Source organism: Oncorhynchus masou, chromosome 24, assembly GCF_036934945.1.
Source record: "Oncorhynchus masou masou isolate Uvic2021 chromosome 24, UVic_Omas_1.1, whole genome shotgun sequence".
Classification (NCBI taxonomy): domain Eukaryota; kingdom Metazoa; phylum Chordata; class Actinopteri; order Salmoniformes; family Salmonidae; genus Oncorhynchus; species Oncorhynchus masou.
In genome coordinates, this window is record NC_088235.1 from 41,498,984 (window position 1) to 41,525,578 (window position 26,595).

Below are 26,595 nucleotides of genomic sequence, written 5' to 3' on the forward strand. Positions count from 1 at the left end.
AAAAAAAACATGTTAGATACAAGTTTGGATTAATACCCCTCAGCTAATCAAAATAATAAAAATCAAGAGACAATGATTCCAAATGCAATCTCATAATGCATTTGGGAGTCAAAGGAAAAGATTGAAAACGTCTTCATACTGCCACCTAGTGCTTTGAAATATCATTGTTTCCCAAATTATGAAGGAAAAACTGGTGTTTGGCTTGATACTAAACCTTATTGCAAGTGTCATGTGTGTAACATATCATACTGTAATGACCTGGCTAGATCATGAAGGAACAGAGGGTTGAGTTTACGAATTGACGGTTTATTAACCCAACTTCACACAGACTACTGTTTGGCCGTAGCCCACACCAAATAAATGAAGGACACCCAATAAAACAACCGTGACCTCTTGTGAAGGCCAGACGTAAGAGAGAGAACAATGGCTAAACCTGGTCTTAACTTCCAATGCTCCACCGTATGATAAATAAAAGGGGCATATAAGCAGACAATGAAAGCTCTTATAATATTCGATGATGACATTTCTCTAAAATAGGCTATAGACTACATATGCACCACCAAGTATGAACAGTAGGCTAAATTATGAGGTGAACAGGGAGCAAATTATTAGGGTGAGGCACATGGGCTACTAACAGTTTACTACACAACATACACTTAGCATTACTTTCTTAGCTACAGTATACACAGTATCTTGAACATGCACGCTCCATATTAGACATGTATAGTCACAGTAACCTCAGAACATTTAAAAGAGATGTATCTACTGCTTGGACATTTCCATCTGAGCCACTTGATTAATTCCATTCTATAATTGTATTTTTTTGGTTGAGTTGGAGACATGCAGTATCCTTTGTTAACTTGTGGACAAGTTAATATGCTATTTATTGTGTTTCAAAAGTGATATTGAATTGTGTTTGGCTGTCAACACAACCAAATATTAACATTTGAATTAGATGCATCTTCAACTTGGATATTTCCATCTGTCCCACTAATTACTCTGGAGCACAGAGGCCGCTTGAGGAGCACAGAGGCCGCTTGAGGGAGGATGCTAAAATGATGGAGGCATGAGTGCTTCGTTGACTGTACTTCGTGTGGATTATGGTGGGCGGGACGAGGAATCTGGGGCTCAGGATGTTAACAAACAAGACCCCGAAGTATTCCGGTAAGGCGGATTGGGAAGCTTTTCATGCTCAGTTTGAACTTTTAGCTCATTTTGGGGGGTGGTCGAATGAAGATAGGGCACTGCAGTTGGCTTTATGCCTCATGGATGATGCTCTGGCCTGTTTGATATTGATTAGCTCCTGAGGACAGATGTGATTATGGGGCTTTAGTGGGAGCACTGAGGAGCTTTGGACAGTGAGTACATCCCGGGCTGCTGCGCTCCGAACTGAGAAATAGATGCAGGCATCCTAGAGAGCCACTACGGGTGCTAGCTAATGACATTGAGAGCATCTCTCGGTGGGCATATGCTCACATGCCCCCCTCTGTGCACAGCGAGCTAGCACAGGACCAGTTCATACTGGTGCTCTCTCCTACAGAGCTGTGCATACAGACCCAGCTGGCTCATCCTGAGTCATTGCAGATAGTCTTGGAGATGGCTTTGGAGAGGGAGCTGGTGTGGGCTGGGGCTTCAGCTGGGGCTTGGGTGGGGGTGCAGGAAGACAGACCCACTGTGCGGGCAGGGGGCAGAGCAGCCCAGTGCTGGAAAAGCCTGCATGGGTGGCTGAAATGACTGAACTCATTCATGCTGTGTTGCTACAGGCGGCATGAAACACACACTCTTGGTCCCAGGGTCTGCTGGGGGTGTGGCCAGCCAGGCCATCTGCGCTGGGATTGCCCCATGTCTCCCAAGAGCTCAGGGAAACGGCTCGGGGTCCGCATAGACCGGGTAGTGCAGACCGCTGGCTCTCTTTCCCAACCACCATCATCTTCAGGAGGAGACCACCGGCACAGACTGGGAAGCAAGGCTCCACTTTCCCCAGAAGCAGACGAGGGCAAGCTGATGGAGCCTGTTGTTGTGGTGGCCCGGACCTGTGTTGGGGACTTTTGTCATGTCCCTGTCACTGTGGAGGGGGTGCCCTGCTCTGCCCTGGTGGACACTGGGTCCACAGTAACCCTGGTGAGGCCGGATATTGTGCCAGGTTGGACTCCACAACTGTGCAGCTCCGCACAGTCACAGGTGAGCTGGCACCCATGAAAGGGAATAATGACTCTGACAGTAGGGGGCAGGTCTGTGCGTCATCCTGTGTGGGTGGCGGCTGTTGAGGACCCTTGTATCCTGGGGTTGGACTTTCTTAGGAGCGCAGGCTGCCAGTTAGACCTAAATGGGGGCACACTGAGCTTCCAGGGAGGGCCGCCAGTCACCATGGCCCCCCCTAATGTCACATTTACTCAACCCAACAAACCCTTTACTCCAACATTAAAGCAGAAGAGACTCATGGCTGCCCCCCCTCCCCCACATCTGTGTGAGACATTCCCCTAGCTACCTCCACGACATATCCCTCCGTGAGCCTGGGCCGCGCCCCCCCCCAGCCCAGCTGCCCCAGATGGGAGAGGAGAGGACACTGTCTGCAATGAGGGAGATATGGGGGAGGAACTGTGTTGGTCTTGACCCCGAGCAGCAGGAACGGTTGTGGCAGTTGCTGTTTGAATTCAGAGACAGCTTTGTGCTGAGTGAGGAAGAGGTGGGTCACTCATCTGGTGCAGCATGAGATCGACACAAGTGATGCTCGGCCCATCAAGATTCGTCCCCGCCGTATCCCTCTGGCACACCAGGAGGCGGCAGACAAGGCTGTGTTGGAGGTGCAGAGGGCAGACTTCATTGAGCCCTCAGACAGCCCCTGGGCGCGCCAGTTGTCATGGTTCCTAAGAAGGGGGGTAAGCTGAGCATCTGTGCGGACTACAGGCGGCTGAGTGAGGTAACCAGGAAGGAAACCTCAATGACATACTGGCCCATGGCAGCTCCTTCCAGTCAGCCCTGGGGGCGCTACGGCGTGTGCTGGGGCAGCTGGCTGCCGCAGGTCTGAAGCTCCACAGAAGTGCCACTTCATGAGGAGTGAGGTGTCCTTCTTGGGCACCTGAAGTGGGGAAGGAGGGTATCAGCACCATGGAGGACATGGTGGGGGCTGTCCGAGACTGGCCCACCCCCACCGACCCGCGTCAGCTGAAGAGCTTCCTGCACCTGGCCTCGTACTACAGGAGGTTTGTACAGGGATTCTCAAGTGTCGCTGCTCCCCTGAACCACCTGCTGCTGAAGGACAAGGCCAGTTCTAACCGTGCCATTAATTAGTCTGACTTTAATTCCAGTTGATCTACAAACAAATAAAAGTTAAAGAATATGACTAAATTAAAATCAAACTTTAAATGCACTTTAAATAGTTTGATTCGATTTATTCCTATTCTTTAACTTTTATTTGTTTGTAGATCAACTGGAATTAAAGTCAGACTAATTAATGGCACTGGTTAGAACTTTGCTTTTGGTTTAGATGGAGACATCTAAATCACAAATCAACTAATTAACTAATTTGTAGGCAAATTGGAATTAAAACCAGACTAATTAGTGGCACGGATGGAACTATCCAAGAAGAAGATACATCTCCTTCAAATGTTGATATTTCATTAAATTGACAGCCATACACAATTCAATATCCCTAAATATCAATACATTTGAAATCAGTCAGAGCTTGAAACCCTATTTTTAGTTGAATGCTGATGACTTTGCAAATGCCATAGGCCAAAATAGCATAATTGATGATATATAGTGCATTTGGAAAGAATTCAGACCCATTAACTTTTCCTACATTTTGTTATGTTACAGCCTTATTCTAAAATAGATTTTTTTTTAAACAACTCATAAATCTATACACAATACCCCATAATGACAAAGCAAAAACAAGTTTTTAAAAGTGTATTAGAAATAACAAACTGAAATACCTTATTTTCCTAAGTATTTAGACCCTTTGCAATGAAACTCGAAATTGAGTTCAGGTACATCCTGTTTCCGTTGATCATCCTTAAGATGTTTCTACAACTTGATAGGAGTCCACCCGTGGTAAATTCAATTGATTGGACATCATTTGTACGCACCTGTCTATATAAGGTCCCACAGTTGACAGTGCATGTCAGAGCAAAAACCAAGCCATGAGGTCGAAGGAATTGACGATAGAGCTCTGAGATAGGATGGTGTCGAGGGACAGATCTGGAGAAGGGTGCCAAAAAATGTCTGCAGCATTGAAGGTCCCCATGAACACAGTGGCCTCCATCGTTCTTAAATGGAAGAAGTTTAGCACCGCCAAGACTCTTCCTAGAGCTGGCTTCTCGGCCAAACTGAGCAATCGGGGGAGAAGGGCCTAGGTCAGGGAGGTGACCAAGAACCCAATGGTCACTCTGACAGAGCTCCAGAGTTCCTCTGTGGAGATGGGAGAACCTTCCAGAAGGACAAACATCTCTGCAGGACTACCAATCACGCCTTTATGGTAGTGACCAGACGGAAGCTACATCTCAGCAAAAGGCACATGACAGCTCGCTTGGTGTTTGCCAAAAGGTAACTAAAGGACTCTTAGACCATGACAAACAAGATTCTCTGGTCTTATAAAACCAAGATTGAACTATTTGGTCTGAATGCCAAGCGTCACGTCTTGAGGAAACCTGACACCATCCCAATGGTGACGCACGGTGGTGGCAGCATCATGCTGTGGGGATGTTTTTCAGCGGCAGGGACTTGAAGACTAGTCAGGATCGAGGGAGAGATGAACGGAGCCAAGTACAGAGAGATCCTTGATGAAAACCTGGGGCGAAGGTTCACCTTCCCACAGGACAATGACCCTAAGCACACAGCCAAGACAACACAGGAGTGGCTTCGGGACAATGTCCTTGAGTGGCCCAGCCAGGGCCCAGACTTGAACCAGATCTAACATCTTTGGAGAGACCTAAAAATAGCAGTGCAGGGACATCCCCCATCCAACCTGACAGAGCTTGAGAGGATATGCAGAGAATAATGGGAGAAACTCCCCAAATACAGGTGTGCCAAGCTTATAGCGTCATACCCAAGGAGTCTCAAGGCTGTATTCGCTGCCAAAGGTGCTTCAAAAAAATACTAAGAAAAGGGTCTGAATACTTATGTAAATGTGATGTTTCAGTTTTTATTGTTAATACATTTGCAAACATTTCAACAAACCTGTTTTTGCTTTGTCATTATAGAGTATTGTGTGTAGATTGATGAGGGAATAAAACTATTCAAGCAATTTTAGAATATGGCTGTAACAAAACAAAATGTGGAAAAAGTCAAGGGGTCTGAATACATTCTGAATGGACTGTATGATGTATATTTTATTTTTTTATTTTTCAAAAATGTCTAAAAACCTGTTTTTGCTTTGTCATTATGGTGTATTGTGTGTAGATTGATTAGGGGAAAAAATTATGTAATACATTTTAGAATAAGGCTGTAACGTAACAAAATGTGGAACAAGTCAAGGGATCTGAATACTTTCCAAATGCACTGTATGATTGATAAAGTATGGTCACATTTCATTTGCCCTGTTAAACCAACTCTTTGGAATGACAGATAGAAACAGTGAATCTGTTTAGTTTTTAAGTGGAGATCTCTTAATAATCATTCTCACGATAACACATTGGTAATAGTAAGTGACAAATACTGTATCATAGCTAAGCAGGGCCAGGTTAAAACCTTGGATGGGAGCAGTGGCGATTTTAGCATGTAAATCTTGGTGGGGCAAAAAATCAGCGGAGCTTTGTCTGGCAACGAAGCAGTTAATTCAGCCTAATTTACTGCCTTAAAAAACATGGCTGACTTGCTTCAACAATGGTGGTTTCTACTGACAATTGAGATGTACAAACTATGGCATAAGAGGACGACAAACGAATATGAGGCAATCCGTAATTTTGATTAAGACAATCAGTGAGCTGGGACGGACGTAGTCAATATAACTATTTGTTCACCACTTTTGAAATGTACAGCAACAGAATTCAGAACATGGGCCGTTCTTAGTGTACTCCCTGTACATCAAGTCAGAACCGTAGGGGGCGTATAAGCAGACAATGAAAGCTCTTACAATGTTTGATGATTACATTTCTCAAAAACAGGTTATAGGCTACATGTGCACCACCAAGTCAGAACAGTAGGCGAAATTAAGAGGTGAAAATAGACCAAATTATAAGGGTGAGGCACATGGGCTACTAACAACTTACTACACAACATACTCTTAGCATTACTTTCTTAGCGACAGTAAACATATCTCCCTGGCAAATTAAATGATTTATGCAGCAGCATACAAGACATTTTTGGACTCGCCTTGTTGTGCTGTGCTCACTTGAACGGGAAGGTGGCGTGGGGGTCCTTTGTGGGCAGATTTTGTCATCAAACTTCGTCATCAAAGTCTGGCATTCTCTGGATTTATGGTGCTTTCAAGACAACTGGGAGCTCGAACAACAGCTTGAATCATGATGACATCAGTTATCTTTAGGTCAGAGCTCAAGAAAGAGGCCTGAGTTCCCGATTTACAATTTCGAGTTGGATGAAAGTTCAAAACATATTTTCCCAGTCATAGCTTGTTTTTCCCGAGTTCCCAGTTGTCTTGAACTCACTAAAGTCAAATTTTGCATGCTTCATTGACAGCATGGCCAATGTTGAATGTTTATAATTTTAAACTAGGAAAAGAGACCCTTAATCTTAGACTTGTGACCACAGCCATTCCACTGAATAGCAGGCTAATGATTTCCCTGCAATACTTGCAGTTAACTATTGATTCCTTCCAAACCATTGTTGCAATTTGCAATTTCTAACTTGTTGTGTAATGTTTATGTCCAATGGCCGATGAGCACCGATACGTTTTGTCTGTAATTTCTCTTCATTATTTCTCTTCATGTGACAAGGATTAAAAAATATTTGCCAGTAGATTGTCGACTTGATTCATGACCGCTAGCTAAGATTTTGAAGGTATGATGTTGACATGATCAGTCCAATCACAGCTACTGTAGATATAACATGATTTAACATATTTTTGTCTGTGGCCAATGGCCTTCTTGGATAGGCACTTCTAATGTAACTCTATGACAGCATCCAAGGGGCTTTAATTTTTTAGCTCTACCCTTAGACTTGGCAGTGACATAGTGTCCCCATGAGTGACAGAACACTGAGCCAATCATGACACAACACTCCACCACCCTGAAAGCACTGAGCTAGGCTGAAACACCTGCATTTTGGTGCAGCCTTACTCAAGAAAACAAAAAAGAGACCATGTTTGTATGTGGCTTTATTAACTCAATTATATCTATATATTTTTTTACATTGTTTGCAAACTGATATGTGACACGTATTAATGCCAAAATAGCATGAAAAACAGGTGGGGGTTTTTGCAAAAAATGTGGGGCTCAAAACAGGTGGGTCTCTACCCTGAATGACGGGTCACCAGTGGATGGGAGACCAAAGGGTGGCTTTAGATAGATACATTCTCTAGTCAGAGGTGCTGCCCAGCCTGTAGTTTTTTTTTTCGGATAGTGGCAATAAAGTAGAAAATCTGACTTGTATTAAAGGTACAAATTCAACATATTTGTCTATGTTGAAATTTAGTTACCATGATGACATAATCCTGTGGTTGAAATGTCACTCTCAAACACAACAGTTTATGATGATAAAAAAATTCTAATCCAATGTAAAATGCTGGATCCATGGATATTTACAAGATGTTAACGAACACTGACATATAGATTAAGAATTCCAAAATAACAAACAAATAAGCCAAATGGCTCATATGCAGACACTAAGACCGACTTCTAAGGTAGAGCACCTTAGACAGAGTGCCTATAACTTTGTCAAAGCATCAATCATTCCTCACACAGCTGAGTTAAGGAGAGCACTGTGACTTCTCAATTCCCCTGGAATTACAAACCCAACCCCTAATACTGGGCCAATCTAATATGCACCTAAACAGGTAGGCTATTTCATAAATTCCTTCACAATCAATAGCCTACTTCTCATAGTTATCATATCAATGGTGAATATATAATACATTTCAACATATCACAGCATAATAATACATAAACAGGACACCTACACCACCCGATGTTACAGGAAGGCCATAAAGATCATCAAGGACATCTACCACCCGAGCCACTGCCTGTTCACCCCGCTATCATCCAGAAGGCGAGGTCAGTACAGGTGCATCAAAGCTGGGACCGAGAGACTGAAAAACAGCTTCTATCTCAAGGCCATCAGACTGTTAAACACACTGACACTGACTCAACTCCAGCCACTTTAATAATGGGAATTGATGGGAAATGATGTAAATATATCACTAGCCACTTTAAACAATGCTACCTTATATAATGTTACTTACCCTACATTATTCATCTCATATGCATACGTATATACTGTACTCTATATCATCGACTGCATCCTTATGTAATACATGTATCACTAGCCACTTTAAATATGCCACTTTGTTTACATACTCATCTCACATGTATATACTGTACTCAATACCATCTACTGTATCTTGCCTATGCTGCACTGTACCATCACTCATTCATATATCCTTATGTACATATTCTTTATCCCCTTACACTGTGTATAAGACAGTAGATTAGGAATTGTTAGTTAGATTACTTGTTGGTTATTACTGCATTGTCGGAACTAGAAGCACAAGCATTTCGCTACACTCGCATTAACATCTGCTAACCATGTGTATGTGATAAATAAAATTTGATTTGATTTGACATTCAACAAATAAATATTAGGCAAACACACCTCAAGTAGAACATTCTAATTACTCAGCCCTCAGCCCTCATTACTCAGCCCTCATTACTCAGCCCTCATATATATATATATATATATATATATATATATATATATATATATATATATATATATAACTGAGTTTAAAAAAGCCTTGTCTCTTTTTTGTAATTCAACGATATTGAAATCAATGTCATTTCCTATTTTTCTAATTGTAGGCTGCCTACAGTCTGTCATTTTTGACTCAGTATATCTAGCGATGTTTAACAACATGTGCTTAATGATATGCCAAGTCTTGATTTACATTGACATTTTAGTCAATATAGGGGAGACTAAGCATTAGAATAAGCCGCCACAATATTTGCAGCCGTAGGTGATAATATCTTTCAAGGAGCGGAGCCTTTGTCAGTATTGTGGAATAATTATAATGTTAAGGTACAATTTGATTTTCTTTCCTTCCTATCAGTATGGACTGTAGGCCTATGCCTCAATGATGTACTTAAAGTCAGGGAACGTTCTCTCTGCATGGTCTTTTGGGAAATGTTACAGCTTCGGCCTTATTTTGCAACAAAGCATCATTCAAACGTTCATAAGCCTAAATTCCATTGCTATTTGGAAACCGTGCCCAGGTCATTTGGTTCTTATTTTAGATGAAGAACATCGATAACACATTAATATGTTGTACAAATAAAAAAAATATCTGACATATTCCCATTTGAAGTTTTCTGTGCTTTTAAACGGTTGAAAGCGCAGTGATAGACATTTGGGTGACAAACTAAACCAAAAATTGAATTGTTTTTCTATTGGAATTTGGTTGTGCTTTTAGATTGTTGAAATCATAGTGATAACACATTGGAAATTCAATTAACTTTTGACTGTCTTTTTGAGTGATTTTTGGTTGTTAATTAATTTATCAACATCACAATCAAATATTACCCAATTCTCCATGTTGAAAGTACATTGTGTGCCCAGTGGGAATACCATAGGGTAGGGTCCTCTTTTCTTACATTCATTATGATTATACAATATCTGATTATTATAAAAGGGAAAGAAAGGTAAGTAGTACAGGACAGAAAGGTCCAATAACATCCAACAGTAATGGTCTCACCGAACTGTCAGAGCAGATTCCGTCCCATCACTCATCTTAAAGCTTCTAAACATTTGCTTACTCTTTTCTCTTTTTTTTCATAAAATATAAAACATTGTATCTCTCTGCAATTACATAGGTATTCAAATGTAATTCATCTATTGTAGTGACATAATTATACACACTTTATAATGAGCATCAATCTATTTACAGGTACATTTCAAACAATATGCTCATACAGGGTAGCCTCCCTGTATGTAAGCATACAACAACTTCAAGAGGTCTGGACCTTTATGGCACAGATTTAGTGAGATTTCTCTATAACCATAGGGTCACTGGTTCAAGACCCCCATTTAGTGTTTCCCACTCAATCATTACACTAGTTTCACACTGGAACCAAAGCCCCACACACTGAAGGCAGGGTAGAGAGGCTCTATGAAGGTGGTCTGTACTTTGTGAAGGAGGTTCATGCTGTCAGACACACTGTAAAATGCCAGAGTCCCCTTTATCTGGTCCACATACACTCCTACCCTTGAGGACCTGGGCTTGGCTATATCTGTGCTCTGGTTCTTGTGCACAAAGGAATATTTGTCCTCAGAGCAGTACAGGCTCCAGGACTTGTCGTTCCAACCCAGGCTGCATTCGTTGCTGTTGCCCTTGCGGTTGATGCTCTGAAAGGTGACGGCGATGTCTATCTCCGTTCCTCTCCAGTCCACCTCCCAGTAGCAGCGACTCCCTGACAGACCCTCCTTACACAGCAGCTGGGATGGAAGAGAGTTGAGTTGAATTGAATGAGTTTAGTTAATTGGATGTGAATCTGACTTTCTGCCCACCCACCATACAATGTAAAGCATTATGAGTGCTTTGAAAAATATTATATGAAACAATGAGAAAGCCCTATCCTTTCCTTGTCTAAGTTATGTGATGTCACACCTGAGCAAAAAAAGTTTCTTACCTGCTGCCAATGGTCGAACCTGTCTGGATGGTCTGGGTAGTTCTTGGGTTCGCTCATCATCTTGGCTACAGTGTTGCCCTCAGATAGGTACAGGTTGGGGTGGGCACTGTTGACATCCAGGGTCAGCTGGACCAGGTCTGGAACAGAGGGATACAAGCTTTAGAATAGAAAGATAGACCAAACCAATAAATACTGTGGCAATTTCAGGGGGGTGTCCCCAACCAGGACTTGAACGCAGGACCCTGAAGCTGTCAATCCAACACTTAACATTTACAGCAGAGGGTTTGAACAAGATAGACCAAACAATGACCAAACAAGGCCTACATCAGAGGAACTACCAGTGTGATATGCTGTTTAATTATGCTGTTGTTTCCTTATAGTTGCCGTGGAGTAACAACTCATAAAATGGAAGCTCCAGTTGCACTTCTCTCTTATTAAAAGAGAAGAAACTCAGTCCCGTGACACATGATTAGGTGTCAATATTGCGTAACTGTTTGTTCAATCATAAATGTTCCGTGTTTTTCCACCGCTGGGAGCGACACAGTTATGGATTGTTTTCACCTAACCTGTTCTGCAGGTAGACAGACTATCTCTGTAACTGTGGCACACTGGTTTCAATGCCAGTTTCATCCATCATGATAATGTGACCACAGGTAAGTCGTGTTACATTTACTTCCTTCCTTCAAATACATATGAGTGTCTGCTGTTACAGGAGACAGGGCACAAATTGAAATAGACACACTGTTATTTAATAAAAAATGTGTTAAAATGACTCACATTTCTTGAAATCCTCTCTTGTCTTAGGTTCTGAATATTCTCTTGTCTTGGTTTCAAGTTCTTCTCGTGCCATATGTTCTAGTGGTTGGATAATGTGGACCTCTTTGACTGTGGAGACAGACAGACAGACCGCAGTAATAAATATTTGATACAAACAAAAACAATTAAATAGCAAATAAATATGCTACTGTGAAAGCGGAATGAATCAAAACACACATTTTCAAACATAGCATGACATACATTGTAAAGAATAACCAGAGCAAAGTCACCCAAAAATAAGAAATCACTGTGTTTTGAGGTAACTCACCTGCTGAGGCAATTTTGCTGATTTCCGTCTTGTTGATTTCCTCCACTTGCACCTTCAACGCAGCGATGGCTCTCTTGGCTCCATCGAAGGAGTAGTATGGAACGACAGTGACATTGTTTAGATCCTCATACCCAGAGGGACCAGACAGAGACTGCCAGCTCTAGAGGAACGATGGAGAAAAGGTTGGAAAAGAGGAGCATGATGATGACTTTGAGCAATTCCGTTAAATAGCCACATTGATGATACAACATAATTACGTTAATTAATTAAGCTGAAATTGAGTTTGAAGTAAGTTGAAAGGACAGGTGAAACAATGTGGTTTCAATCCACTTCTGCCCAGTATACATTTAGTGCCTGGAGGGAAGTCTGATGCTCCAGCTTCATCACGTTCCTGTGCCAGTTCCAGTAGCCAAGTGAATACAAGACTATGAAATCTGGCAGTGTGAGACTGGTACATTATACCAACCTGTAGGAAGTGTATATGGTCGTCAGTGTGGGAGAGTTTCTCCAGGTCAGTGTGTTTCTTCGTCAGCAGAGTTATCTCTTCTTTCAGACGGTCCAACAGTCCCTCAGCCTGGATCACTGTGGTCTTCTCCTGGGCTCGCACCAGCTCCCTCACCTCTATGTACCTTCTCTCTATGGAGCGCAGCAGCTCTGTGAAGATACGTTCGTTCTCATCCAACACCGCCTGTGCAGAGTGCTGAATGGGGGAAACAGAGGGAGAGATAATAGAGCGGGAGTAAATGAAAGAGGGGACATGTAAGCAAGAAAGAGGGAGGGGAAAAAGGGGAGGTTAAAGAGAGAGGGACATCCCCAGTTTGTTAGGAAGAGTCTCTTACGAGTTTTGTGGGGGTTTATTGATGTGATTTAAAATAATAAGCTCTCCCACCCAGTGCTTGCATGCAAAGTTTCATAATGTTTTAACCCACTTTGACTGACTCCACAGCCTGGCGAAGGTCTGTCCACTTCTTCACTCTCTGATCAATCCTCTGCTGAGACTTCATTAGAGTGGACCCCAGCTGTTTCTGTAAGGGACAACGTTGGCACAATGTTATAGGAGCATGAACATATGAACCAGGCCTATGATGGATGTCATAATGTCTTAAGTAGTATCTGGAATAAAGGCTTTAATAATGCATATAGTGTGTAGAAAAAGGCCAGCTGTCGGAGGCTTTTTTCATGGGGCCTAGAGTATGGTATTACTAAAACTCACGTACTTGTTTCTCAATCCTCTCGGTGCCAGCCGGCACAGTGTCGTGGCGCTTGTGTTCATCCATCATGCAGAGGACACAGACTGAGGTCTGGTCTGTGCGGCAGAACACCTCCAGCAGCTTGTCATGCTGGGCACAGATCTTCTCCCTCATCTGGCCCGTAGCCTTCACCAGCTTGTGTTTCATCAAGGCTGGGTACTCATAGTGGGATTGGAGGTGGGTCTCACAGTAGGAGGCCAGGCACAGTAGGCAGGACTTCACAGCCTTAAGAAGAAGATGACACAACACAGGTTTTATATGACACTTTTACAGAACCTAAAGACACTTTACAATATAAAAAATAAACAAAACAATGTTGAAAAATGTTATGGGGTAGCAGGTCATTTACAGTATAGCGTTTAAGAGTGTTGGGCCAGTAACCAAAAGGTCACTGGTTTGAATCCCCGAGCTGACTAGTTGAAAAATATGCCGTTGTGCCCTTGAGCAAGGCACTTAACCCTAATTGCTCCTGTAAGTCGCTCTGTGTAAGAGCATCTGCTAAATTACTAAAGTGTAAAAAGATTTTATAAACGTTTTTTCACCAAAATAAAATAAAACCAAACCTTTTGTTTCCGAGTGGTGCAGAAGTCACAAAGGACATCGCCTGGCTTGGAGGTTTTGGGCTGAGCCTGGGAACTCAGGGTAGTGGAGCGCCGTTGGGCCTGCCCTCCCAAAGTGCTGTACTTGCTGGTAATGTCCAGGTCCAAGGTACTGGCACGACGAGACATCTCTCCTGGGACAAGTAGTAGTCAGACCCTCAGGTAGAAGTGAGATCCCTAAAGGTGAGGTCCTCAGGTGAGATCCACAGGTAAATGAGCAGTACAGATTTAAAAGGGGGTGTCAGAAGGTTAAAGTAAGATCTAAAGATTAAATCCACAGGTAAAAGTGTGACAGACAAGTAAAAAGTTAAAGTTGAGTTTCCACATTTAAATTAGGTGAGATCAGCAGGTGAAGAATGTTCACATATGTAGGAGATGGGATCCGTAGGTAAAAGTGAAATCCACAGAGATAGATGTTGACAAGTGGTTGGTTTCAGTGAAACTGTGTAACTGGAATGTATGTGCTTGAGAGAGAGAGAGAGAGAGAGAGAGAGAGAGAGAGAGAGAGAGAGAGAGAGAGAGAGAGAGATTGCCAGTAATGAAGCCTGGTTACTGGGCTAAACCAGTCCTCCTGGTTGGAAGTTTAAAGGCTGGAGAGGTGTGGCTCTTCACTGCACACAGGTGCTGCATTTCACAAAAAGACAGGTGAGCACAAAGGAATTTAAAGCAGAGGGAGGTTTCAACAAGGAAGACACTAAAACAAGGTGTTATTTCACAAAGAATGATCAGTAAGTTGGCTAGCTAACTTTTATAAACACCTATAAATAGCTTCCTTTTATGGTTTGTAAAGAAAGCCAAAGTTCAATATACTGAGAGAATCTGTCAATTATACCATGCCCAACTGTCATGCCCTGACCTTAGAGAGACGTTTTATTTATCTATTTGGTTAGGTCAGGGTGTGATGTGGGGTAGGCATTCTATGTTCTATTTTCTATGTTTTCTTTGTTTTGGATGAGTATGGTTCTCAATCAGGGACAGCTGTCTATCGTTGTCTCTGATTGGAACCATAGGCAGCCCTTTTTCCCACCTGTCTTTGTGGGTAGTTAACTTTGTTTGTGGCACTTAGCCCTGTTGAGCTTCACAGTCGTTTTCTTGTTTTGTTGGCGACATTTATCGACATGCACCTTGGTCCTCTTCTTCAGACGCCCATGACAGAACTACCCACCACCAAAAGACCAAGCAGCGTGGGAAAAAGGAGGACTGGACATGGGATGACATCCTGGACGGCAAGGGATCCTGGACGTGGGAGGAGATTCTGTCAGGAAAGGATCGCCTGCCGTGGGAGCGGTGGAAGCAGAGAGGAAGGCGGAGGCAGTGAGAAAGAGGGCCCGGGATTACACAGGGTCACGGCTGGCACCAAAGACCGGGAGGCCACTCCCCCCCCAAAATTGGGGGGAACACGGGGAGTTTGGCTGAGTCAGGTTGGACACCTGAGCCAACTCCCCGTGGCGAGCGTCGTGCTGGTCAGGCACCGTGTTATGCGGTGGAGTGCACGGTGTCTCCAGTGCGCGTTCACAGCCCGGTGCGCTACCTTCCAGCTCCCGAATTGGCCGGGCTAGAGTGGGCATCCAACCAGGTCGGAGGATGCCGGCTCAGCGCATCTGGCCGCCAGTACGTCTCTAAGGCCCAGGATATCCTGCGCCGGCTTTGCGCACTGTGTCTCCGGTACGTCTGCACAGCCCAGTGCGTCCTGTGCCAGCTCCCCGTATTTGCAGGGTGAAGATAACCACCAAGCTAGGACGGGTTGTGCAGGCTCTAAGCTCAAGACCTCCAGTGCGCCTCCACGGCCCAGTGTATCCGGTGCATCTGCCAAGGACAAAGCCCCCTGTGTGTCTCCCCAGCCTGGTGAGTCCTGTGCCTGCGCCCAGACCTAAGCCTTCTGTATGTCTCCTCAGCCTGGTGAGTCCTGTGCCTGCTCCCAGAGCCACGCTTCCTGTGTGTCTCTCCACTCCAGCGATGATCCATGGCAAGAAGCCTCCAGTGATGATCCATGGCACGAAGCTTCCAGTGATGATTCATGGCAAGAAGCATCCAGTAATGATATATGGCAAGAAGCCTCCAGTGATGATCCATGGCAAGAAGCCTCCAGTGATGATCCATGGCATGAAGCCTCCAGTGATGATCCATGGCACGAAGCCTCCAGTGATGATCCATGGCACGAAGCCTCCAGCAACGTCCTCCAGTCTGGAGCCTCCAGCGCCATCCTCCAGTCCGGAGCTTCCAGCAACGGTCTCCAGTCCGGAGCCTCCAGCGACGGTCTCCAGTCCGGAGCCTCCAGCAACGGTCCCCAGTCTGGAGCCTCCAGCGACGGTCCCCAATCCGGAGACCCCAGCGACGGTCCCCAATCCGGGGCCCGCAACGAGGGTGCCCAGTCCGAGGCCCGCAATGAGGATGCCCAGTCCGGGGCCCGCAGCGAGGGTGTCCAGTCCGGGGCCCGCAACGAGGGTGCCCAGCCCGGGGCCCACAGCGAGGGTCTCCAGTCCGGGGCCCGCAGCAGGGTCCCCAGTCCTGGGCCCGCAGAGAGGGTCCCCAGTCCGAGGTCGGCGGCGAGGGTCCCCACACCAAAGGCGCCACCAAAGCGGGGTGAGCCAGAGGTGGAGCGGGGTCTACGTCCCGCACCAGAGCCGCCACCGCGGATAGATGCCCACCCGGACCCTCCCCTATAGGTTCAGGTTTTGCGGCCGGAGTCCGCACCTTTCGGGGGTGGTACTGTCACGCCCTGACCTTAGAGAGACGTTTTATTTCTCTATTTGGTTAGGTCAGTGTGTGATGTGGGGTGGGAATACTACGTTCTATTTTCTATGTTTTGTATTTCTTTGTTTTGGCTGGGTATGGTTCTCAATCAGGGACAGCTGTCTATCGTTGTCTCTGATTGGGAACCATACTTAGGCAGCCATTTTTCCCACCTGTCTTTGTGGGTAGTTAACTTTGTTTGTGACACTTAGCTTTGTTTTGTTGGCAACATTTATCTTAAATAAAAATAAATGTACACTCACCACGCTGCACCTTGGTCCTCTTCTTCAGACGCCCGTGACACCAACTAAAATTGATAAATTACAGGAAACTGATCCAGTTTCATGTTAAACTTCTATTCAGATGAATGCTTCATTCATGCAACCACATTGTAACGAGTGTGCTGAGAGTCAGGAAGCAAGTGCAGAGAGTGAGTGATTTATTAAATAAATGCAACTAAATACAAAACAAGAAACACAAACAACGCACAGACATGACACTGGAACAGAAACAATGATGCCTGGGGAAGGAACCAAAGGGAGTGACATATATAGGGCAGGTAATCAAGGAGGTGATGGAGAGGGAGCACACGTGACACACAAAACATCCCTTCATTCTGAAAGTGTTCATCTACAGGAAAAGGAGGACCAAACTCCTTGGTGTCCACATCACCAACAAACTATCATGGTCCAAATACACCAAGACAGTTGTGAAGAGGGCACGACAAAACCTTTTCCCCCTCGGGAGACTGAAAAGATTTGGCACCAATTATTCCCCTGTACCCCATTGAGGCTCACCTGCCCACTGTCCCGAAGGGCGTACCTACATGCCCTCTGATGTGCGGGACCGTCTCCTCGCCTGGGCACACACAGCACCTCTGCCGGGGCACCCAGGTATAGCCCGTACTATTGGCTGTCTCTCCGGCAAGTACCCAGTTCCTAGTTGGCCTACTTCTTCATTGCACAAAGGAATAACCTCAGCCAAATTCCAAAGACTGGTGACATCCAGTGGAAGCGGTAGGAACTGAAAACAGGATCCTAAGAAATATTCCTTGCCAATAACAAGTCAGGGAACAGAGAGAGGCAAAAACAAAACAAAAATCTGAACAGTTAGTCCTCTGGGTTTTGCCTGCTACATAAGTCCTGTTATACTCACAGACATGATTCAAACAGTTTTAGAAACTGAGTGTTTTCTATCCAAATCTATGAATAATATGCATATCTTATATTCTTGGCATGAGTAGCAGGAAGTTGAAATTGGGCATGCTATTTATCCAAAAGTGAAAATTCTGCCCCCTAGCCCCAAGATGTTCATTTGATTTTACTTTTACCCCTTTTTCTCCCCAATTGGAAGGTAAGGTCTTGTCCCATTGCTGCAAATCCCCTACGGACTCGGTCACGGCCGGCTGTAGTGAAGGAGGTTGAGAGCGTCAAGCTCCTTAATTTCCACATCAATAACAAACTAGAATGGTCCAAAAACACCAAGACAGTTGTGAAGAGGGCACGACAAAGCCTATTCCCCCTCAGGAGGAAACTAAAAAGATTTGGCATACTGAGATCCTCAAAAGGTTCTACAGTTGCAACATCGAGAGCATCCTGACTGGTTGCATCACTGCCTGGTACGGCAATTGCTTGGCCTCTGACCGCAAGGCACTACAGAGGGTAGTGCGTACGGCCCAGTACATCACTGGGGCTTAGCTGCCTGCCATTCAGGACCTCTACACCAGGCGGTGTCAGAGGAAGGACCTGAAAATTGTTTAAAGACCCCAGCTACCCCAGTCATTGACTGTTCTCTCTACTACCGCATGGCAAGAGGTACCGGAGTGCCAAGTCTGGGACAAAAAGGCTTCTCAACAGTTTTTTCCCCCAAACAATAAGACTCCTGAGCAGGTAATCAAATGGCTACCCGGACTATTTGCATTGTGTGCCACCCCAACCCCTCTTTTTTACCCTGCTGCTACTCTCTGTTTATCATATGCATAGTCACTTAACTATACATTCATGTACATACTACCTCAATTGGGCCGACCAACCAGTGCTCCCGCACATTGGCTAACCAGTAAGGATCTGGGTGTAACTGGTGCAGAGGAGTCAGGCACAGGACAGCAGAGATGAGTAACAAAAGGAACTTTACTCAAAAATTCTAAATACATGAAGTAACACCAAGCCCACAAACATCGGACCGAACTTACAATAAACAAACACGCACAAAAACCATGGGGAAAACAGAGGGTTAAATAATGAACATGTAATTGGGGAATTGAAACCAGGTGTGTAAAACAAATACAAAACAAATGGAAAATGAAAGTGGATCGGCGATGGCTACGTCGACCGTCGAACACTGCCCGAACAAGGAGAGGGACCGACTTTGGCGGAAGTCGACACCGACCTCGGGGACGGTCATCCTAATTGAGGCACCTCCCAGATCCATCGGAGCGGTGGTGCTGGGGGATGGAAAGGACAGGCCCCGATCCAGACGTCCACGGGTAGCCAGCAGGTTATCCAGCGGTTGTAGTGGTGCCGGTGGAGGCGCTGGAAGAACTCCTCCTCTCTCCCATCGGTCCATCGTCTGCAGCACGCGATCCATGGCGGTGCCGAGATGTTGCAACATGGTCGCATGCTGCTTGACACGCTCCTCGACCGCTAAAGGAGGGTTGTCTGCTCCTGCTGACTCCATTCTGTGGTGCGTGTTTCTGTAAGGATCTGGGTGTAGCTGGTGCAGAGGAGTCAGGTGCAGGACATCAGAGATGAGTAACAAAAGGAACTTTACTCAAAAATTCAAAATATATGAAGTAACACCAGCCAACAAACATCGGACCGAACTTACAATAAACAAACACGCACAAAACCCATTGGGAAAACAGAGGGTTAAATAATGAACATGCAATTGGGGAATTGAAACCAGATGTGTAAAACAAAGGCAAAACAAATGGAAAATGAAAAGTGGGTCGGCAATGGCTTGAAGGCCGGTGACGTCGACCACTGCCCGAACAAGGAGAGGGACCGACTTCGGAGGAAGTCGTGAGATAACGGGGCTATCTGCATTGTGTCCCGCCACCCACCACCCACCACCCGCCAACCCCTCTTACGCTACTGCTACTCTCTGTTCATCATATATGCATAGTCACTTTAACCATATCTACATACTACCTCAATCAGCCTGACTAACCGTTGTCTGTATGTAGCCTCGCTTACTTTTATAGCCTCACTACTGTATATAGCTTTTCTGTATATAGTCATTTCTGTATTTCTGTATATAGTCTTTTTACTGTTGTTTTATTTCTTTATTTACCTATTGTTCACCTAATACCTTTTTTGCACTGTTGGTTAGAGCCTGTAAGTAAGCATTTCACTGTTGTTTTTGGCGCACGTGACAAATAAACTTTGATTTGATTTGACACAGCCTGGGATTGAAACCGGATCTGTAGTAACACCTCAAGCACTGCGATGCAGTGCCTTAGATCGCTGCACCACTCGGGAGGCCGGTACTGTTCTTCTCTACATTGAGAATCTGCATATAAACCATTTAACCAACCTGCAGGAGTTAAATGTCAGGATAAACAATTTCCTCTCAATACTCCTCCCATCTTATGCCATCAACTTCACAGACTTCAGGATGATGGATCTGCATGCTAATAACATACAGTGCCTTCAGAAAGTATTCATAACCCTTGACTTAATCCACATTTTGTTGTGTTACAGCCTGAATTCAAAATTGATTAAAAAAATTATAATCTCAACCATATACATACAATACCCCATAATGACAAAGTGAAAATGTGTTTTTAGACATTTTTGCAAAATTATTGAGAATGAAATAAAGAAATATATCATTTACATAAGTATTCACACCCCTGAGTCAATACATGTTAGAATCATCTTTGGCAGCACTTACAGCTATGAGTTTTCTGTGTAACCAAATCAAATCAAATCAAATGTATTTATATAGCCCTTCGTACATCAGCTGATATCTCAAAGTGCTGTACAGAAACCCAGCCTAATGCCCCAAACAGCAAGCAATGCAGGTGTAGAAGCACGGTGGCTAGGAAAAACTCCCTAGAAAGACCAAAACCTAGGAAGAAACCTAGAGAGGAACCAGGCTATGTGGGGTGGCCAGTCCTCTTCTGGCTGTGCTGGGTGGAGATTATAACAGAACATGGCCAAGATGTTCAAATGTTCATAAATGACCAGCATGGTCCAATAATAATAAGGCAGATCAGTTGAAACTGGAGCAGCAGCACGGCCAGGTGGACTGGGGACAGCAAGGAGTCATCATGTCAGGTAGTCCTGAGGCATGGTCCAAGGGCTCATGTCCTCCGAGAGAGAAGAGAGAAAGAGAGAATTAGAGAGAGCACACTTAAATTCACACAGGACACCGAATAGGACAGGAGAAGTACTCCAGATATAACAAACTGACCCTAGCCCCCCGACACATAAACTACTGCAGCATAAATACTGGAGGCTGAGACAGGAGGGGTCAGGAGACACTGTGGCCCCATCCGAGGACACCCCCGGACAGGGCCAAACAGGAAGGATATAACCCCACTCCTGGGCCAGACTACACTCAATCATATGACCCACTGAAGAGATGAGTCTTCTGAAGAGATGAGTCTTCAGTAAAGACTTAAAGGTTGAGACCGAGTTTGCATCTCTGACATGGGTAGGCAGACCGTTCCATAAAAATGGAGCTCTATAGGAGAAAGCCCTGCCTCCAGCTGTTTGCTTAGAAATTCTAGGGACAATTAGGAGGCCTGCGTCTTGTGACCGTAGCGTACGTGTAGGTATGTACGGCAGGACCAAATCAGAAAGATAGGTAGGAGCAAGCCCATGTAATGCTTTGTAGGTTAGCAGTAAAACCTTGAAATCGGCCCTTGCTTTGACATGAAGCCAGTGTAGGGAGCCTAGCACTGGAGTAATATGATCACATTTTTTGGTTCTAGTCAGGATTCTAGCAGCCGTATTTAGCACTAACTGAAGTTTATTTAGTGCTTTATCCGGGTAGCCGGAAAGTAGAGCATTGCAGTAGTCAAACCTAGAAGTGACAAAAGCATGGATTAATTTTTCTGCATTTTTGGACAGAAAATTGATGATTTTTGCAATGTTACGTAGGTGGACAAAAGCTGTCCTTGAAATGGTCTTGATATGTTCTTCAAAAGAGAGAATGAAATAAATAAATAAATAAATAAATAAATACGTAACCATTTTGAAGTCTTGCCATAGATTTTCAAGCAGATTTAAGTCAACTGTAACTCGACCACTCAGGAACATTAACTGACTTCCTGGTATACAGCTGACTTCTTGGTATGCAGTGTAGATTTGTCTTGTGTTTCAGGTTATTGTCCTGGTGAAAAGTGAATTCGTCTTCCGGTGTCTGGTGGAAAGCAGACATAATTAGGTTTTCATCTATGATTTTGCCAGTGCTTAGCACCATTCAGTTTCTTTTTTTATCCTGAAAAACTTCCCAGTTCTTAATAATTACAAGCATACCTATAATATGATGCTGCCACGACTATGCTTGAAAATATAGAGTGTGGTATTCAGTAATATGTTGTATTGGATTTGCCCCTACACTTTGTAGTCAGGACAAAAAGTTAATTGCTTTGCCACATTTTTTGCAGTATTACTTTAGTGCCTTGATGCAAACAGGATGTATGTTTTGGAATCTTTTTATTCTATACAGGCTTCCCTCTGTCACGTTCTGACCATCGTTCGTGTGTGTTTTCCTTGTTTTAGTGTTGGTCAGGACGTGAGCTGGGTGGGCATTCTATGTTGTGTGTCTGGTTTGTCTATTTCTATGGTCTTTGTGATTTAATCTGTTTTTGAAATTCACTGCTCGACTAAAGGAACCTTACAGATAATTGTATGTGTGGGATGCAGAGATGAGGTAGTCATTCAAAAATGATATTACACACGATTATTGCACACAGTGAGTCCATGCAACTTATTATGTGACTTGTTAAGCACATTTTTACTCCTGAATGTATTTTGGCTTGCCATAACAAAGGGGTTGAATACTTATTGACTCAAGACATTTCAGCTTTTCATTTTAAATTTTCATTTTAAATTAATTTGTAAACATAAAAAAAAAATACTAATAATTATATAATTCCACTTTGACATTACGGGGTATTGTGTGTAGGCCAGTGACAAAAAACTCACTGTTATCCATTTTAAATTCAGGCTGTAACAACAAAATGTGGAAAAAGTCAAGGGGTGTGAATACTTTCTGAAGGTACTGTATCTGTTGTAAGAGTGGATCACAAAGCTGTCTTAAAGCAAATTATGAACAACATAATTACACTCAACATAAATCCATTTCAGAACTTTTACCTATGGGAACTCAACCTCTGATACTGATGTTACTAAAGACTGTCTTAAGGCACTAGAGGGTCTCAATGTTGGGAAGCTACTGATAGGACATTTCCGCAGCAAAGTTAGGATCAATACATCAGATTTCAACTTTTTGGATGGCCTGTGCCACATCAACTTTCAGGAAATATGTTTACATGTACAACAAACAACCCCACCCCATAAACCAAAGTATTTGTGACGCTCGTCGTTGGAATGAGGTGAGGACCAAAGCGCAGCGTGGTAAGTGTTCATCATATATTTATTAAACCGAGAACATGACACGAAACAGTTCTGAAAGGTGACATACACATAACAGAAAATAATCACCCACAACTCAAAGGTGAAACCAGGCTACCTAAGTATGGTTCTCAATCAGGGACAACGATTGACAGCTGCCTCTGATTGAGAACCATACCAGGCCAAACACAGAAATCCCAAATCATAGAAAAAAGAACATAGACAACCCACCCAACTCACGCCCTGACCATACTAAAACAAAGACATAACAAAAGAACTAAGGTCAGAACGTGACAGTATTTGTTTCGTTGTTTGAAAAACGCTGCAACAATTTATCTTGAAAATAGTCAATCGGAAGACATGGAATGTGTTCGACTCAGACAAATCAAAGAGTTTAAGACAGAGTAGACTAGCCAGCATTCCAAGTCACCAACTTTCACTTCAGCACACAATAGAGAAACTAACCATCACAGATAATGTACATTCTGTTGCATTTTTCGATCCCATCAAGGACATGCCTCTCCTGATTTAAGTAATATCAAAATATTCTTAAGAGGCTGGTGTGCGTAAGGATAGGTTGCCAGGACCAGTGGTTAGTAGACTGGCAAGCGTCACCAGTCAACTAACCATCGGTCCTGGCAACCCATCCTTACGCACACCTGGCAACCTTCATTACGCACACCTGCGCAACACCTGGACTTCATCGCCTCCCTGATTACTTCCCCTTTATATAGCGCTCCGTTTTTATCATCCACCAGGCAATATTGTTTATGTTTCCATGTTTAGATGCGGTTCTTGGTTTGTAGCGGTCAATATGCGGCGGCATTAAACTCACTAACTGCACTTGCTTCCTGACTCTGTTACAGACTTTCACAAATGAGTTTCTCTTCCACGGACTTGAGAATCTGAGAGTGCTCAAGATGTCAGGCATTCGGTACCAAGGCGATTTCATTGCTCCTATGTTTTTGAACCTTACTCTTCTGGTAACATTGGACATTTAATCTTCTGTTGATGTGAAACTGCCTTGCAATTCATTAGCTAATCTGGATAGGTTAAGACATTTCACTCTCAATGGAAATAAATTGACAGTTGTGGATTTCTTGGGAAATTCTTGCATTGATGCACTTACATGGATGGACATAGGCCAACAACATTCAACATATCAACATTCAATATAATCTACCGGAAAACATGAGTGTTTTAACTGTGTTCATTTTAGCACTCTTTTTAGATTTAGTCTTTGTCATTTTGATTAAAGTATCAAATCTTTGTCACAATTTTGTTGTTTGAAACATGGTTTAGTCTATAGTCATGGCCAACAGTTTTGAGAATGACACAAATATTAATTTTCACAAAGTCTTCTGCCTCAGTTTGTATGATGGCAATTTGCATATACTCCAGAATGTTATGAAGAGTGATCAGATGAATTGCAATTAATTGCAAAGTCCCTTTTTGCCATGCAAATTAACTGAATCCCCCCAAAACATTTCCACTGCATTTCAGCCCTGCCACAAAAGGACTAGCTGACATCATGTCAGTGATTCTCTTATTAACACAGGTGTGAGGCTGGAGATCACTCTGTCATGCTGATTGAGTTCAAAAACAGACTGGAAGCTTCAAAAGGAGGGTGGTGCTTGGAATCATTGTTCTTCCTCTGTCAAATATGGTTACCTGCAAGGAAACATGTGCCGTCATCATTGCTTTGCACAAAAGGGGCTTCACAGGCAAGGATATTGCTGCCAGTAAGATTGCACCTAAATCAACCATTTATCGGGTCATCAAGAACTTCAAGGAGAGCGGTTCAATTGTTGTGAAGAAGGCTTCAGGGAGCCCAAGAAAGTCCAGCAAGCGCCAGGACCGTCTCCTAAAGTTGATTCAGCTGCAGGATCGGGGCACCAACAGTACAGAGCTTGCTCAGGAATGGCAGCAGGCGGGTGTGAGTCCATCTGCACGCACAGTGATATGAAGACTTTTGGAGGATGGCCTGGTGTCAAGAAGGGCAGCAAAGAAGCCACTTCTCTCCAGGAAAAACATCAGGGACAGACTGATATTCTGCAAAAGGTACAGGGATTGGACTGCTGAGGACTGGGGTAAAGTAATTTCTCTGATGAATCCCCTTTCCGATTGTTTGGGGTATCCAGAAAAAAGCTTGTCCGGAGAAGACAAGGTGAGCGCTACCATCTGTCCTGTGTCATGCCAACAGTAAAGCATCCTGAGACCATTCATGTGTGGGTTGCTTCTCAGCCAAGGGAGTGGACTCACTCACAATTTTGCCTAAGAACACAGCCATGAATAAAGAATGGTACCAACACATCCTCTGAGAGCAACTTCTCTCAACCATCCAGGAACAGTTTGGTGATGAACAATACCTTTTCCAGCATGTATGAGCACCTTGCCATTATGCAAAAGTGATAATTAAGTGGCTCGGGGAACAAAACATCGATATTTTGGGTCCATGGCCAGGAGACTCCCCAGACCTTAATCCCATTGAGAATTTGTGGTCAAACCTCAAGAGGCGGGTGGACAAACAAAACCCCACAAATTCTGGCAAACTCCAAGCATTGATTATGCAAGAATGGGCTGCCATCAGTCAGGATGTGGCCCAGAATTTAATTGAAAGCATGCCAGGTCTTGCAGAGGTCTTGAAAAAGAACGGTCAACACTGCAAATATTGACTCTTTGCATCAACGTCATGCAATTGTCAATAAAAGCTTTTGACATTTATGAAATGCTCATAATTATACTTCAGTATTCCAAAGTAACATCTGACAAAAAATATCTAAAGACACTGAAGCAGCAAACTTTCTGGAAATTAATATTTGTGTCATTCTCAAAACTTTTGGCCACGACTGTACAGTAGTTATTGCCAAAATAATGAAAACAGTGGGTCATTTTAGTCAACTAAAAGCCGGTTCATTTTAGTCACATCACATTTGTATTGCCTCATTAACCTATAGTAAACATAAATCACTGACTTCCATGTGCACAAACAAACATAGCCTTGTCCTTCCAACATATTTGTCTGCTTAACATCCTATTCTCTTCCCAACCACAGAAATATGACAAACATATATAAGAAACAAATATCTGGCAATGTAATTTCCTAATTCAGTTTACATAGATATTGCACATTACATACAACACAAACAGACACACACAAGCGCAGAGAGAGAGATGCACGATCATGACATGGTGCTGCAAAGTATTGGCAAAATAAACTCAGCAAAAAAAGAAACGTCCCCTTTTCAGGACCCTGTCTTTCAAAGATAATTCGTAGAAATCCAAATAACTTCACAGATCTTCATTGTAAAGGGTTTAAACATGATTTTCCATGCTTGTTCAATGAACCATAAACAATTAATGAACATGCACCTGTGGAACGGTCGTTAAGACACTAACAGCTTACAAACGGTAGGCATTGAGGTCACAGTTATGAAAACTTAGGACACTAAAGAGGCCTTTCTACTGACTCTGAAAAACACCAAACGAAAGATGCCCAGTGTCCCTGCTCATCTGCATAAATGTGCCTTAGGCATGCTGCAAGGA

At 43.7% G+C, this 26,595-nt stretch overlaps 3 protein-coding genes across 3 annotated transcripts; 2 read left to right on the forward strand and 1 right to left on the reverse strand.

Moving 5' to 3' along the window:
- Positions 1 to 9,468: 9,468 nt before the first annotated feature.
- On the reverse strand, positions 9,469 to 14,219 carry ftr14l (finTRIM family, member 14-like). Its single transcript, XM_064933917.1, has 8 exons — positions 13,694 to 14,219; positions 13,098 to 13,355; positions 12,810 to 12,905; positions 12,347 to 12,580; positions 11,881 to 12,040; positions 11,574 to 11,681; positions 10,797 to 10,933; positions 9,469 to 10,602 (listed from the first exon to the last, which is right to left on the reverse strand). Exons 1-8 carry the CDS (start codon positions 13,856 to 13,858, stop codon positions 10,216 to 10,218), a joined length of 1,545 nt encoding a protein of 514 aa, XP_064789989.1. The 5' UTR covers positions 13,859 to 14,219; the 3' UTR covers positions 9,469 to 10,215.
- Positions 14,220 to 14,375: 156 nt separating this feature from the next.
- On the forward strand, positions 14,376 to 16,705 carry LOC135511609 (circumsporozoite protein-like). Its single transcript, XM_064933095.1, has 2 exons — positions 14,376 to 14,457; positions 14,872 to 16,705. Exon 2 carries the CDS (start codon positions 15,613 to 15,615, stop codon positions 16,393 to 16,395), a length of 783 nt encoding a protein of 260 aa, XP_064789167.1. The 5' UTR covers positions 14,376 to 14,457; positions 14,872 to 15,612; the 3' UTR covers positions 16,396 to 16,705.
- Positions 16,706 to 18,779: 2,074 nt separating this feature from the next.
- LOC135511385 (uncharacterized) lies at positions 18,780 to 23,011 on the forward strand. Its single transcript, XM_064932917.1, has 3 exons — positions 18,780 to 18,947; positions 19,865 to 20,106; positions 22,783 to 23,011. The coding sequence occupies exons 1-3, from the start codon at positions 18,780 to 18,782 to the stop codon at positions 23,009 to 23,011; spliced, it is 639 nt and encodes a 212-aa protein (XP_064788989.1).
- Positions 23,012 to 26,595: the final 3,584 nt, after the last annotated feature.

What these genes read in the sequence shown, in the direction of transcription:
- ftr14l (XM_064933917.1), bottom strand. Translation starts at nt 13,858, where the DNA reads ATGTCTCGTCGTGCCAGTACCTTGGACCTGGACATTACCAGCAAGTAC. An exon ending in GCACCACTCGGAAACAAAAG is followed by an intron (nt 13,356 to 13,693) that starts GTTTGGTTTTAT and finishes CTTCTTCTTAAG; the next exon opens with GCTGTGAAGTCCTGCCTACT. An exon ending in ACCATATACACTTCCTACAG is followed by an intron (nt 12,041 to 12,346) that starts GTTGGTATAATG and finishes TCGTTCCTCTAG; the next exon opens with AGCTGGCAGTCTCTGTCTGG.
- LOC135511385 (XM_064932917.1), top strand. Translation starts at nt 18,780, where the DNA reads ATGGCTACGTCGACCGTCGAACACTGCCCGAACAAGGAGAGGGACCGA. An exon ending in CCCGATCCAGACGTCCACGG is followed by an intron (nt 18,948 to 19,864) that starts GTAGCCAGCAGG and finishes GATTTGACACAG; the next exon opens with CCTGGGATTGAAACCGGATC. An exon ending in CTGCATGCTAATAACATACA is followed by an intron (nt 20,107 to 22,782) that starts GTGCCTTCAGAA and finishes AATCCATTTCAG; the next exon opens with AACTTTTACCTATGGGAACT.
- LOC135511609 (XM_064933095.1), top strand. Translation starts at nt 15,613, where the DNA reads ATGTCTCCTCAGCCTGGTGAGTCCTGTGCCTGCTCCCAGAGCCACGCT.